The 15,597-nt window shown below is 29.8% G+C and overlaps 2 protein-coding genes across 4 annotated transcripts in view; one reads left to right on the top strand and one right to left on the bottom strand.

The window, feature by feature from the left end:
* LOC148281003 (hematopoietically-expressed homeobox protein hhex-like) overlaps positions 1–10,233 on the top strand; it is a 31,413-nt gene extending 21,180 nt beyond the window's left edge. Inside the window, exons 1-3 of one of the 2 annotated variants that reach the window (XM_088227470.1) lie at positions 1,208–1,266; positions 2,425–2,684; positions 5,509–10,233. In XM_088227470.1, the coding sequence (XP_088083596.1) occupies positions 1,233–1,266; positions 2,425–2,684; positions 5,509–5,685 (471 nt within the window). In that variant the 5' untranslated portion in view covers positions 1,208–1,232 and the 3' untranslated portion in view covers positions 5,686–10,233. Of the gene's footprint in view, positions 1–1,207; positions 1,267–2,424; positions 2,685–5,508 lie in introns of those variants that run through there. The other variant, XM_088227469.1, reaches the window with a different exon arrangement.
* On the bottom strand, positions 9,695–15,163 carry ArgRS-m (arginyl-tRNA synthetase, mitochondrial). Of its 2 annotated transcripts, none has more exons than XM_088227467.1 (3): positions 12,802–15,163; positions 10,868–12,020; positions 9,695–10,233 (listed from the first exon to the last, which is right to left on the bottom strand). In XM_088227467.1, exons 1-3 carry the CDS (start codon positions 12,835–12,837, stop codon positions 9,734–9,736), a joined length of 1,689 nt encoding a protein of 562 aa, XP_088083593.1. In that variant the 5' UTR covers positions 12,838–15,163; the 3' UTR covers positions 9,695–9,733. The 2 variants fall into 2 exon arrangements, with proteins under 2 accessions (XP_088083593.1, XP_088083594.1); XM_088227468.1 differs by having other exon boundaries at positions 11,951–12,020.
* Between the last annotated feature and the right edge of the window lie 434 nt (positions 15,164–15,597).

Genomic DNA, 15,597 nt, shown 5'->3' with positions numbered 1-15,597 from the left:
AAAATTTATTGTTTTTATTTACTTTCATTTTGAACTATTGAAATTCCTTACTGCATTAAATGTGTTGTTTGTTTAGGTAAATATGGTCTCATTTATCACTGTCAAATAATTTATGGAACCGCAATATATGCATGAAAAGGCATTATAGGTATAAACAACATAATATATTTTTGTCAACAAGGAATTGTTCTTTTCGAGAAATTTGAACATTTACCTATAATTGAGTTGATAAATATCAAACGCCAGTATGTCTATAACATTCCACCACAATTTCCACGTGGGCTAGCACGTGGGCTTCTGAATTGAAACAGAGTTTTTTGGCAGTGTTTTCATTGTTATAATGACGACATGTTTTATTTTGAATAGTACTGAAATGGTCATATTTCTTTTCACTACATTTTGTGAACAATGTAAAAAAATATTTTTCGTGGACATACTGGCGTTTGATATTTATCGCCTCAATTTTTGGAAGCATTATTTAATGAAATAAATCTAGTTAAGCACATAAAATAAGTCACAACCTTTTGCAGGTTGAGATGAGTTGATCGTAAATAGTGCGGTATATATTATTAGAGTGGTATAAATTTTACATCGCTATAAAAAAAATTAAGACTGCCATCTATCAATATAATGTCAAAGCTTTTCAACACGGTTTAGGTCCTTACTACAAGCTAGAAATTAGGTTGAGTTTAATATGGTGCATGATAGAGGGTGTTGGTAACCATTATTAATAATATTGTGTTAATTGTTTCAAAAAGCATGATTCATGATTCATTTTATTTGAAACCACACAAACATGGCGTATGCCTTAGCTTAGGTTTACCGGCTTTACCTCTCAAAATGTTCACTTATAATTTAACGAGTTCCATAAGGTTGGAAAGCAGGCTCCTTAAAATGGTTCCCTTTTTTGCCCATAGCTTGCTATAACCTCATTATTCTTTTTTTTTAATATTACTACTTATGATTTTTTATTCAATAGCTTGTGTCATTGATGGCCATACATGAGATCAATGAGAGCCACATTCTGAATTTTAATATATACAGGGTGTTCTTTAAACCCTGTCACATCTGAAACCACGATGATCAGTATGAGCAAGAAGACATATTGGTACATCAAAATAAATTTTTAGACCAAATAAAATTTACAAAAATAAAATATTAAAAAAAAACAAATGTTTGCTTACTTAAGGGAGAAGAGAGGGGAGGGGGGAGTCTGATACACCGTCAACCACATGGTCATGCACCCCTCGCTTCTCCCCTGCAGAAGTAAGCAGCCATTTGTTTTTTTTTACTATTATTTTTTTTTTTAATTCTGCGTTATAAATATTTTTTTAAATATGCTAATATGTCTTCCTGCCCATACTGATCATAGTGGTTTCGGATGTGACAGGGTATAAAAAATATCTGTATAAAGAGACACATCATAGTCACATTCTAATTTATTTAGGTATTCTATACAAATCTTATTTGCGATACAATGCATAAAACATGTATAAAGCATACTCATGGATGACCATTTAAAAATGAGATAGAAAACACAAAATATTAGCTCAACATTTATTTAATAAACAACGAAAACTTTACACCCGTTTTCAGCAAATCTGTCAGATGCGCCTTTGTTAGCTGAAAACAATGTTTTGATTTTACAAGCATCATAAAGGAGTATAAGGATTCACAAGTATATATTGTAGGTACATAAAATGAAAAATAATCAACCGGCAGCTTTCTTTAAATTAGCAAGTTCGAACTTTGGCACAAGTTTCCAAAACTCAATTATGATATTATTTGACTTGTACTTGTACTGCATTAATCATGCCTTTCAATAAAAGGTAATGGGGGAAGAAAGTATCTATATTTGTATCAAGATATATTAGGAGCCGCACTTAATGCAACGAAGAGGCGCATCTGTTCCTGTCTGCTGCCTTATCACAAGATATAAATATAAAATCATAATATAAAATAAAATATAAAAACAAAATAAAACCCCTTACATAAATATGTACTAAAATATTGAACAGTAAAACTCCTTCTATACTGATTAATGAGTGCCAGATTTTATTGCTTTTAAAATAATATAGCAAATTAGAATTATATTAAAAACTTACTTAAACATGGAAAAGTTAATTGCACAATAGGGTATTTTCACAAGCCGGGAATAACATTAAAAATATAATATATTTATCACAGCTGTTCTGAAACAATTATTTAGAACTTGAAAAAATTGCCTCCAAAATTGAAATTTTTTGATAAATTGTAAGAACACATAAAAAATAATCATAAATTTAAAAAATCTATTAGTTCATAAAGCTACCATTCATGTAAGATGCAATGAATTTTTATCTATTACAAATCTTTCTTTAAAATAATGTGCATTTCCTAAATATGTCTTTTTTTCTAACGTTGATTCAATTATTTATTTTTCAGCTGCAACAGCAAACCAATGGTCTCTTCTTTCTCCCTCTCTCCTATCTGCCTACCCAACTTCTCCCTACTCCCTCACTCCCTCTTACCTCCGTCACTTCCCCCATACCCTGCCCTTGGCCTTTACCAAGAGAAAAGGCGGTCAGGTCAGGTTTACTCCACAGCAAACCCAGAACCTTGAACGGAGATTCGGCTCACATAAATACTTGAGTCCCGAGGACCGGAGGATACTGGCTGGACAGTTGAAGCTCAGTGACAGACAGGTATTTTTTATGAAATAAAGCTATTATTAAAAATTGCAAAACAACATATTTCATTTATAAAACATTCAAATTAGTACGTGAAATTTCTTGGTGGAGATTCATTGTAATTTATAAATAAACGAGCTGAACCCGGGAATGCTTTGCTATTGCTAGATTTGAGTACATACTTGTATATTCCATTATTATTTTTGTGTTTCTGTTTACATAAATTGTGAGGATAGATAATTTTGATAAATAGGTATTCGAATATTGTTTTCCTATCACTGTCTTGCAGATGCCTCGTTAGAATAGACAAAATCGACGTTTCATTGTCCTGTTTTCCGCATCTCAAAACTGAACCGATTTCGTTATTTTTTAGACAGAGTATCAGAATAAAATTTTCTGTACTGGTATGTTTTGCGTTTTTTAAAAAGAGTTATATTTGTATACCGTGTGCCAGTTTTTTTTACGGGTTTTAGGGTGGTTCTAGTACCCATAATAATATATTTTTTAAAATAATGAAACAATCGTAGCAGGTAATTATTAGTTTTTTTAAATAATTTTGAATTCCTGCGAAAACAGTCTTTGCATTGGCCACGCTCGTAATACGTCACGATTCTTGTAAATTTTGAAATTTGTTCGTAACATCGTAACGAATCTTGACATCACAATTATCAATGCTAAACATATTGCGTTATTATAGGTGCACATTTTTTAATAATTTATTTTTTAAAGTTGTGTATGAAATCATTTCTCCACAGATTTGGAAAATACAATTAATTTTTCTAAATCCATTTCATATATTTTTATCGGTATTCGTACTATGTGATATATCCCCATTTTAATGATTATTTACTTAGGCCGGGTTGTTTGACTATTAGCAATACCCAGTCAAAAATTAAAAGCCATAGTAACAATTTTCAAAACGGATTTTTTTTCAAAGAAGGAATATATTTTCAAAACTAATACTAATGATCAAATAACCTGGCCTTAGTTTGATAAACTAAATAAATTTCATGAATAGCACTTTAATGACATACTTAACTTAAATGCTGTCCCTTAAAAAAATTTGTAATAATATTAAACAAAACCAATAAATCAAAATATTGAATATTAAAATTTTTAAATAATCATCTCCTAAGAACACATTCAGAATAACACCTTCAACTTCTTCTACAATATAAACCCCCCCCCCACACACATTAAAATTTTCCAGCCTTAAATAAATACATATTTTACATATAAAAAAATAAATATTCATTCAAGTTCTTCTCATTTACCCAGATATAAAAATTTTTAGACCATTTCTGAAAAGTCGTAAATAATTTGTGCCGGAAAAATGTGAATCGAATTGAGGAAGAATGGGATTTCAACCTCAGACTATTGATCCGTGAGTCCACAACACTATTACGGTACCACAAACGGATTAATTTAAACTGATTTAAAACTATACAAGTCCGATGACGTCGGAAAAGCAATGTAAACAGAACTGGAGAACCCACCCACACCTAGAAGTTTCCAAAACGTTCATTCTAGCAAGTTGTTTATTTAGTCTCCAGTCCTCATTCGGTTTCGGTTAAATTTTCCATACTTACCTATGTAGATAGAAAATAATATAATATCTCAGAGTCAAAAGATTTTTTGGCAAGTGTCAATATTTTTCAACCTATTTAGAGCATTGCAGAAGTAATGATTATGATCACCTAATAATATGAAATGAATAATTACTTTAGTAAGTTAAGAGAAAGTTTACTGATTAGCTATTCGATAAAATACCTAGGTAGGTACCAAAAATTGCATCTGTTTTCTTTTTACAAACACATGTTTGTACATTAAACATAGGTAAAAACACAAACAATTATTACCGTTATAGATTTAAAACAGGTATATTATAACAATAATTTGAATAATGTCATTAAAATGTATTATGTAACTTAGTAGACATTATAATAATAAATATGTACGTCTCCCCTCCCCTCCTTATCCTCTCTTCAAGCATTTTTGTCCTTATCCCGCCCAATTTACAGTAACTTAAAATAAATATTTAAAAAATCTTTGATTATTGATGAGTACATGAAAATAACATTTTTATATGTATAAATTGTATGTATTTATTTGATATGTAATATATTTTCTTTACTAACTTTGTATACTATGTGGAAATTTGTTATTAGTTCTGAGTTTATACACTATATCTGTTTGTTTACTAAAAATATGTATGTAGAACTGTTGATTTCCCAAATAAAATAAAATAAATAAAGAGCTCCATAGAAAAGATATAATAATACATTATTAAAAAATAATTGATCATGATTTTGCAATTTTGATGTCCTTTCCAGACAGCAGATAGATTTTAAAACTGTACCTACACTTTTTGAGTACAATAACAATATAAGCCGAATGAATAAACAAAAAATGTATGAAGTTTGTTTCCCTAAATAGTAAGGTAATCTGTAATAAGGAAATCGAGTAGAGATAAATCTGCCTCGTAGTATAATGGTTGTCCATACTTCAAACATTGCCAACTCATGTGCGGATTTGAAGAATGAAATTTTGTTTGCAATGTCACTTTGAACATGTGTTATGACATAATATTAGTATGAATTTAGTTGAGTTAGTTACGTATAATGTGCATCTAAAACAGTATGCAAACAAAAACAACGAAAATTTTATGTATGAATCTGTAATGTTTGTTCTTTTAATACTGCAAACTTATTTTTTTTATTAACCAATACAATAATTTGAGGTTGATATCTACCTACTGAGTGTTTTAATAAATACAGGCTGTTTTGTGTATCCTTTCTTCTGACAAGTCGTTTTTTACTTGCTTTATCTCAAATTTCAGGTGAAAACATGGTTTCAAAACCGAAGGGCAAAATACCGCAGGGCCAATAATCTATCAACCCCAGAATCGGGTGAAATGGACAGCGATAATGGTTCTGATGAAGACCAATCTTCTGGAAGCACAAACCGAAACAATATGTTCCATAGTCCAAAACACTCTCCCATTTCTGTTGGGTGACAATATGAACTGAGTAACTCCAATATATTTTGTAACAAGCACAAGTAAATGAAAAATATCCACTAGATTTTAGATGACAATAAAATAATAAAGATAGGATTTTACAATTTAAATAATTAAATACTTATGGATCTGTAAATAACTTTAGCGGGTAATTATTACCTACTAAATTTTAAAACCAAATTATAAGTTCAATATTTACATGTCACAGTAAAATATCATGTGCTAATTAAGTTCTGCTTTAATAATGTTAACGGGCTTTCAATTTCAAACTTTTGAAGTTGTAATATATACATGATGTTGACACATATGTATTTATAATGGTTTTATTGTTATACAGTGAACTCTACATTTACTGGAAATCTTTTTAATGTGGCATTGAGTAAGAAAATTATAGATTGTCTAAAAAGTTCTGATTTTATCGATTTTAAAATCTAGATATTTGTATATGGTAAAGAATTGCTTCGGTGTGTAAGAACTTTAATTTATATTTAGATCTTTTTTAACTTTTTACGTAAATTTTTTTGTCGCTGAATGCAAATTTAACACAGCAATTTTTTTGATAAAAAAATATTGATAAAAAAATGTAGCTTTATTCTTATGACAACACTTCAAAAACAGAGGCATACAGTGTCATGCTATTTGCTAAGCAGGTACCACGACTAACTTTTTTATTAATTTTTAGTATTTTTTTTATAACTTACATTTTAGGTTAAAAAAAAGCAAAGCATGTTACATGCTTAGCGAATACTATGACAATGTGGGTAATTATGTCATGCTATGACCATTCTATTTCAGTACCTACTGTTTCTAACACCCCCTCTGGGAATGATGCTTCTAATCACAAAACAATGCATTCAGTATTGCCAGTATACAAAATATTTTTTTAACAGACTGTAAACAGTATTCTAACATGCTTTTTCATGTATTTTTTAGTTTAATTATATGACTACATAATATAATTAAAATGTGCCATTGAATACAATATTGATAATATACAAACAAACAAACCATCACGCCGTTTCCCCGTAAGGGTAGGCAGAGAGGATAGAACGCCACAACACTCTATCTTTGCATACAGATCTCGCTTCCTCTACATTCATACATCTTCTCATGCACGCGCGCCGATTATTCCGACTTTTGACATGTCCATCTTTAAGTATTTGTTGGATTTGGTCATGCCATGTCTTTCTCGGTCTTCCTCTATTTCTGCATCCATCAACATTCGCATTGTAAATATTCTTAGCCGTATTGACTGTTAAAATACATTTAAAATTGCTGCAATATTAATTTTTCATTTATTTTGTGGTAGGTTATCGAAGAAATAAAAAGTATTTATAGTATTACAAATTATTTGCAAGATAAACGTATTATTAAAATTATCTTTATTAGATAGATCATTTATAAAAAATAAGTATTATATTAAAAGTATAATTTTTACAAAACTAATTTTGTAAAAATAAGTCGTTCGCTTCCAAACCTCCATAAAATGGATTTTCAACAAAATGCATATATTTATGGGTTTCTGACAGAAGTTGGTAACTACAAATTTTCTAAAATGTCATTTCTTCATAACCGGCATCAAATAATCAGTGTTTAAAAAGTAAATAAAAATATGTTATATTTTATAAATAATAAAGAGAATGTTTTATAATTTCTAACTAGCCCTTTTATTTAAATTGTTGATTCGGGATGAGCTTTTAAATTTAAAAGTGCAATATCTCACAACTAGTAAAATGTTAGTTACCAACTTGTTCCAAAAACCTAAAGAAATAATAAAAAACACTTCAATTTATAAAAAGGGTTTTGGCAAGCAACTAAAACATTGTTTTGTTTTTTGTACAGTAATTTATAGTGGAATTTAAAACAAATTACCCAAGAAAAATTTGAAGTTTTATTTTTTATCTACAAAATTACATTTAGACATTTTTTTTTTTCATTTTTGATTAAAAAGGTGTTTGGAATTATACGTCACAAATCCTAAAGTATGTTTTATTGAAATAATGATTGGTGGTATAAGAATGGAGGTTTTATGTCAAAATTCACAAGATTTTGCATAATTATAGGTGGGTCGTGTAGTAATAATCTGTCAAATTGTAATAAAAGATAAAAATTATGCTAAAATTCATGTGAGGGTAGAAATAGGTGATCACTGAATGAAAAGACAGGGAGAATATTATTTGGTGAAGACTATAAACAACAAAAACTTATTTGGCATTTGTTTAAAAAATAACCAAAACAAAGTGTATTCATAAATAAAATATAAACATTCAACAATGATAAAAAGCCGAATTTTTGCAAAATAGTTTTTTTATGTCCGCCTCGTGGTCAAATGGTCAGCGCTTTTGCTTACCATGCAAGAGGTCTTAGGTTCGATTCCTAACAAGGCCGACAGGAAATATTTATTTAAAAGGGTGTTTAAAACTGGAATATTTCATAGTTCCTTGACTGGCACCTGAAGCATATGACTGATCCCCTAACCTTTATGGTACAAAAGAAATTATTAAGATCAGCTGCTGTTCGTGCACTAATGCAGAGCCCTATGCATCATTAGGTAAGAAAAGGGAATAACAAATGAAAAATGTTATTTAAAAACTCTTTGTATACAATGTCAATTACAAAAAATGTTACTATGGCACTTTTTATTTATTTAACATTATATCATGGGTTTTGAAGTGTACTTTTGTAATGATTTTTTTATTTTATATTCACATTATAAACAATAATAAATAATAAAAATAATGTGACCTCACTGGACTTACCTGTGCCGATGACAAGTAACAATAAACTTTTTTAATTTTTTTACATGTGAGAATATACCAATCAGACATAATATACAGACAGAAATTACAAAATGTTAAGACAATTTTAAACACTGCCTTTTAATGTTTATATTTAATATCTGTATACCTATATTATAAAACGCACAATAAAAGAACAAAAACATAACATAAACTATTTGTTTGTGGAGCAGGTGATTCAATATTGGTTTGGGCGAATGAGAGAATTCATTTTATTTCTACCCACCTCTACTATCCATTTTTTTATAGCCTTTTAATTATTTTTTATGTAAATAATGTACAAAATATGTTTTATATAGTATCCAATTTACGTCATAAGTTTATTTTAAATTGTATGTATAGTGTGTGAGTATGTAACTTAAATGCCAAGAAAATAAACTTTTTAAAATATGAACAACTTGGCTAATAAAAAAATATTCTTGAAAATAGGCTAACAAACATTAACCGTTGTTTGATTCCTTACCATTCTACTCCAATCCAACTATAACGAACTAGACAAACAGTGAAAAATAAGATGATCAGAAAGTGCATAAAATAAATTGTTAATTTAAATTTATATTTAATATATTTTCTATAAAAACTAAAAAAGATAAAGATAACTTTTATGAAAAAACTAGCTGTATATTTATTCATACAGTATTTGTGTACGGAGAAATTATAACAAAAAGCGAGTTTGTTTTCTTTTGAGACCGAAACATACAAACAAAATATTTAGCATTTTAACATTACAGGGATGACAGAATGTGATTAAAACTATAGTCCTTGTGTCCAGAATTATATGATTCTTAAAAACACTATTAACATATCCTCATATCTCACATCTAGAATTTTTAGTGCAAACATTGATGACATCAATATTTTTTTCTTTCCGACATCTAGCGGAATTTATGTAAAAGTATTTAATGAAAGGGTTTATTTATCAGTATTTTACAAAGATAGAAATAAAAAATATTTTGTATCGGGTCGTGGTCCCGTGGCTAGTATACCAGATTCACAGATCAGAGGTCTGAGGTTCAAACCATACTCTACCCCAACTTGATTCCCATCGTACAATAGTGACTTATTTATAACTCATTGAAAATGGTCACAAAAATTTATTCATTTGGATAAATCATAAGAAAGCAATTTTCCTTTTTATTTTTTTAAAAAGTACCTTCATTGTTTTCATTTTATTTGCGTTTGATAGAAAACTAAAGTCATTAAAACAGTTTCTTTATCCATTGAAATATAATATATAAATTAGTTATTTACATTTGGTTAAGCGGTGTGACTCCTAATAGTTGTAGACCTGTCTTTACAACTACCCTTGCTGCATGAAATAATAATAAACGTTGCTCTCCCAAGTCCTTCTCTTGATTCTTAACCTGTAATACTTTAATTGCATTATTTACAACACTACTTACTTTGAATAAATACATAACTAAAATGTAAGCTTCCATTTCATATCTTGATCTCTCCACAACTTCTTCAAATCTTGCTAATTCATTAACTAGCTTTAATGCTTCAGGCTCTTTGATGAACTCAGGTTTGCAAATAGAAGGAATTTGGACTCCCGAGTTTTGTTCCATACTCCACAGTCGGCAATGAAGATATTGAAGCCTAATACCCGTATCTCCTGAACTCCGTAATGCATTCTCCCAGGAAAATTCATAATCATTATGTCTGCGTTGTTTTAAATCATTTATTATCACGGCTGTTGTTCCCAACACATCACTTATTGTTTCATCATCTAAGCTTACTTTGGTTGCTGAAAAATAAACATAAATCAAGTGATTAGAAAGAAATTAACAAAAGAAAACTTAGACATTATATTCCTATCACGGGAAGTGTTTTACTTAGACAGATAGTCAAGGTATCATTAAAACTCATATTTTAGTAGGCACCTCTATTATACATAATATCATAGCATTATGTCACAAGCAAGCTTCTATATTTATGTAAGTATGTAATCAAGAATTAAAATTTATATGAGCAAGATGTAAAATCTTGTAACCTGCACATATATTTGACCAGTAACTCGTATTGGTCACATGGTTAACACGAACAGTTTCAGTGGATAACATTTTGCTGTAACTTTTATCAAACCAATGTGTTTAGTGTTTGGAATATTCTTGTGTGAGGAATATATTTGATTACATCGGCAGAAAGGAAGTATCTTTTCAAAGTTTACATCATGGGTAAACAAAATAATTTTTATTAGTAAGTGTAGGTGAACACATTGAGAATATCCCCCATTTTAGTTACCAAACAATTGCCAACAAACATTTGTGGCGTCATATTAAACAAAAAAATAACTAAAAGTATGGAAATATACAAAAAATTATATTTTTGTTGGTCACTTCTTTCTACACAGTGACAGTATTGATTAAAATTTAACTTACTCAGTGAATCCTTTTGTTGTTGATGCATTTTGTCTCTGGCTTCATTTAAAATGTCTTTCAGAAAAACAATCTTTCCTCTTCGGGTGCTCATTCCTTTAACGCGACCAAATTTAACATGTTTGCAAGAATTTTTAAAAGGAACATTCATTTGATCTATAATTGCAAACAATGATCTGAAGTGATCTGTTTGAGCATTATCTACTACATATAACATTTGGTCAAATGAATAACGCTTAAACCTATCCAAAACAGCAGCTATATCCCTTGTTAAGTAGAGAGTTGACCCATCGCTTTTGAGCACAGTAACATTTCTACCAATCACAGAGGCATATTTTTTTCCAGTATCATCAGTCTTAATTATTCCTTGATTTTCCAAGTCCACTATAATATTGTGTATTTGTTTAGAACTGTACATTGATTCCCAATGATACTCGTCAAAAGTAACACCTAATCTGTTATAAATGCCTTTTAATTCTTCAACTGTGAATTCTTTGTAGGCCTCCCACTTTGAAATATCTTCGAGTTCTTCATTTTCCATTTGACTGAATGCTTGTTTTGCTCTTTCGCTTATGGTACTATCAGTTTCTGCAAGGGTGTTTGCTTTGACATATGCATTATAAAGTAATTGAATAGGATTTTCTTTAATTTGTTCAATGCTGTAGTTGGAGAGGTCTACTCCAACTTGCAATAATCCAAACTGAGTTCCCCAATCACCCATATAATTTATTCTAACAACTTTCTCATTTAAATAGGAATTGATATTTCCTATAAAATTACCGATAATAGTTGAGCGCAAATGTCCAACGTGAAATGGTTTAGCAATATTAGGAGAGCTGTAATCAATAACAATTTTCTGCGGGTGTGCTGGCTTTTCTATAATTGGATTAATCAAATCATCTAATGTATTTTTTATAAAGAAATTATTATCGACTTCGAAATCCACACCTTTGAAGCCTTTATTTTGATTTTCAGTTATGTTATTTATAAAGTCAAGCGATGAAACATTTACAGATTTTATGAATTCTTTCATATTTTTCGAATCTCCAAACGGCAAATGCACTTTAAATAATTTATTACTCTTACTATTTAATATCCGATAGGCTGGTTTATTTCCAATAATGTAAGGATTTCCATTGCCACAGAGATGAGCCACCTGTTGGTAAAGAATTCCAATTATTTAGAAATTAATTTATCGCCTGTTTATTACCCGCTTGAAGGTTATTTTAATATTGATTTGAAGAAATGAATGCATAACATGTTCATATGTAGGTGCAAGTAAAAACCAACAGTCCCTACTTCTCTCTATAGACTCAAGACAGTGATGGAAAACTGTTCAAGTATGTTAATCGTCGAATAACATTGAACCGGGCATTCAAACCGGGTTGTGGTCCCGTGGTAGTATTGTAGACTCACGGGCCAAAAGTCCGAGGCTCAAATCCCACTCTACAAAACTCTATTTTAATTTTTCCAGCACAAGTTATTTACGACTTTTAGGAAATGGTCTGAAAATTTAAATATTTGAGTTGATGATAAAAACTCGAGTATTTCTCTTTATATGTAAAAAAAAACATAAGTATTCAAGCTTTTTAGGGAAAAATTTTCATGGAAGATCATGTTAATTTATTTATTATAGCAATACAATTTTGTAGTAAGCCAGTATTTTATTTTTACAAAAAAATATCAATAGTAGTAGTAATTACTTTAAGATATTTAATACTGCATTCTCAATATCACACCTCTTTTAATTTTATGGATATCGTAAATATTAAAAAAAAAGGTAGGTACCATTTTTTTAAGGTGCGTTTTTACTCAAATATCACATATTTTGTACATGGCTATACATGAAACGTCAAAATACATTATTTTAGGGTTATAAAATATAAACTAAACATATAAAAGCCGAAGTAATATACTAGTGATAAATTATTTATTACCTGCGACATAACATGTTTTTTAACCCTGGTCGACATTATTCGTTCACAGTGTCATGTAGATAAAGTATCTAATGTAATATTTAAACAATTTATATTAAATTATTTTTAAATAATAACAATGTCACGCCCACACTCTACAATAAATTATTATATGATGATAAATTAAACATTAATGATATAAATATATAAGGTAATAGTTCAAATAAATAAATATTGCCACACCGTTACACATTATTATTTATTTCAAGAAAAAGAAAACACTATTTTAATATGAATATAGTCGCTAAATTGAACTTTGACGTCACAGCTGCGCAAGATCGCCATCTTACATTTTAGTTCAGTAAGTTCAGCTTGGTTCGGCGCTGGTGTCACAGCTGACCTGTCATTGTCGAGTTTTTCGCGAGTGGTGATTGTGCCGTGGGAAACATTGTGATAAAGGGGTCGCCGTACCCCGATTAGTGTAAATAGTGAATAGTTTATGTAAAGAATTAGTGTAAAAATGGCTGGGCAGACTATAAACGACAGATTGTTAGCGGCGAGGCACAGCATAGCCGGTCAGGGACTGGCCAAATCAGTATGCAAAGCCACTACGGAGGAAATGATAGGACCGAAAAAGAAACATTTAGATTGTAAGTGATGTTTTTCGCTATATATTGTGTAATATTCAGAATAATTCTGTTAAAACGCCCCAGTGTTACGTTTTTCACAAACTGTATCGATCTCACCTTGACCTCGTAATAATTCATCTAAATTGGAAGCACTGTCATATTGTGACCAACTTCTTTTCGGCTTCATTGTATTAAAAGCTAAAACCAAATCAGATATTCTTTATTCATAATATTATGTCAATATTATTTATCAGCTTCGTAGCGTTTCCTTGTGCTGTCAAGTTAGGGAACAGGATGTTAGTACCTACATATTGTATTATTTGCTCGATTGGAATGAGGAGACATTTTTCTACGTACAATTTGCGTATATTATTTAATTTGGTGCAATTTCCGTCAATATTCGGATTCAGTCACACAATAAACATGTCATTATTCACCGCCCTCCTTTCAAAACCAATTTATCTTTGAATTGTGACAATAATTTTTAAATTTACAACTCTACATACAAGATATAAAAAGTCGTACATAAATATTTATTCCCAAATTCCTGAAAGTACAATCAGGATGTTGTATTTTTTACGATTCTTATGTTAATGTTTGTTTTAAGTCCACGCTGTTGGCAAAATAATATAAAATATTGGATAGATAGGTAATGCAATATTATGATTCATACTTACTTTTGGTTGTTTTATGTTTCCTTTGACCAGTACTGAAATTTATGTGTTTTTGAAGATTATCTCTTTTTGATAAAACAAATTTTTCAGTACCGTTATAAATACTATAAATGTTAGATACTATTAACATAAAACAATGCAATCAAATATTACTTCACGTTTATCTTCTGTATTGAAAACAAATTAAATATGTGAATATTCTTTAAAAAAAACATGCTCATGATATTTTTAAAATAATGGTAAAAGGATTATGTTGTCAGAATGTCTATTGTTTTATCTTTATTTATCATCGAACGAACTTCTTTTACTCAATTAAATAATACGTTTCTAATACATTTGGTAACCTACTTTTCGGCATGCCATTCATTGCTAGATAAAAAAATACTGACTATTTTTGTAGTTCCAAAGACTTTCATAATGTACCGACCGAATTTATTTAACATTTCGTCAATTTTGCCAGTGCAGATTGAAATAACTGCGAGATTAAAAATAAAGCAAATGTATTTCTTTAAAAAATATATATTATAGGTTTAAAAAACACTTGACAGTTACGAAATGGACGTTACAAAATATTCTAGGCATGCGTGTAAAGGTAAAGCGGACCCAGCATCAAAATCCAAGCAAATTAAACGAAATACAACAAAAGTTACTAAGAATTTGATAACGTGTGCATTGTTAACCTATTATTAGTTTATGTCTTTTTATGCAGTGGCTTCCGCGTCACCTGACTAGCATAAACTCGTTATACAGGTGTGGGGTAGTGAGCGTAGCAGACAGATGTATATTATGGATCATCAGGTGAGAGGGAGACAGGTTATTAAAGTGACGCTCCCGAACAAACACCGTCTTACCACAAAATAACTGCATATTCCGCGAACATATTTTATTTGGTAAACTTTTACTTGGAATATAATACTAATTAAGCATTCGATTGTATTATCATTAGTTTGTCCCACCTTTATGTGCGAGTATAAAAAAGGCCTGATCGCATAAAATCGCCACGCGAAATTTTTTACCACGTACGAAATGTATTTTACGAAAAAGTAGGTTTTTTTAAGAAGAAAACTAAAGCCATAACAAAAAAAATATTTACAATACGCCAAAAGTATAGGACAATTTATAGTTTTTTTTTTATTTACATATGACCAAAGACAATGACAAAAAGGCATACTCGTGTAGAGCTACTCCGTATCACTTCACTTGCAAAAAAACAATAGATAATTAATCTTATGCTTGAAGTGCCAGTCCAGGGATTATAAAATCTTCTAGTGTAAATATTTTTTTGTGAGTCATGTCGGGAATTGAACCTCTTGCGTAGTAGGCAAACGCGCTATCCATTTCGGAGAATCAGCAAGATATCATTATTATTGAACATGAAATATTAAATAACATTTAGCTTACTCATTACTTGGATAAGTTTTAGATTTTTTTAAAGGGAAATTCTAGAACTTTAAATGTTTTTTTTACTGTCATCGAATTTTTAGTTTTCAAAAAATATATAAGTATGTACTGAC

This window comes from Micrasema longulum, unplaced genomic scaffold (assembly GCF_059751315.1).
Source record: "Micrasema longulum isolate JH-2025_06_02 unplaced genomic scaffold, ASM5975131v1 h1tg000506l, whole genome shotgun sequence".
In the NCBI taxonomy this organism is placed as follows: Eukaryota; Metazoa; Arthropoda; class Insecta; order Trichoptera; family Brachycentridae; genus Micrasema; species Micrasema longulum.
The sequence above is the reverse complement of the archived record's forward strand: the minus strand, read 5'-3'. Positions and strand labels throughout refer to the sequence as shown.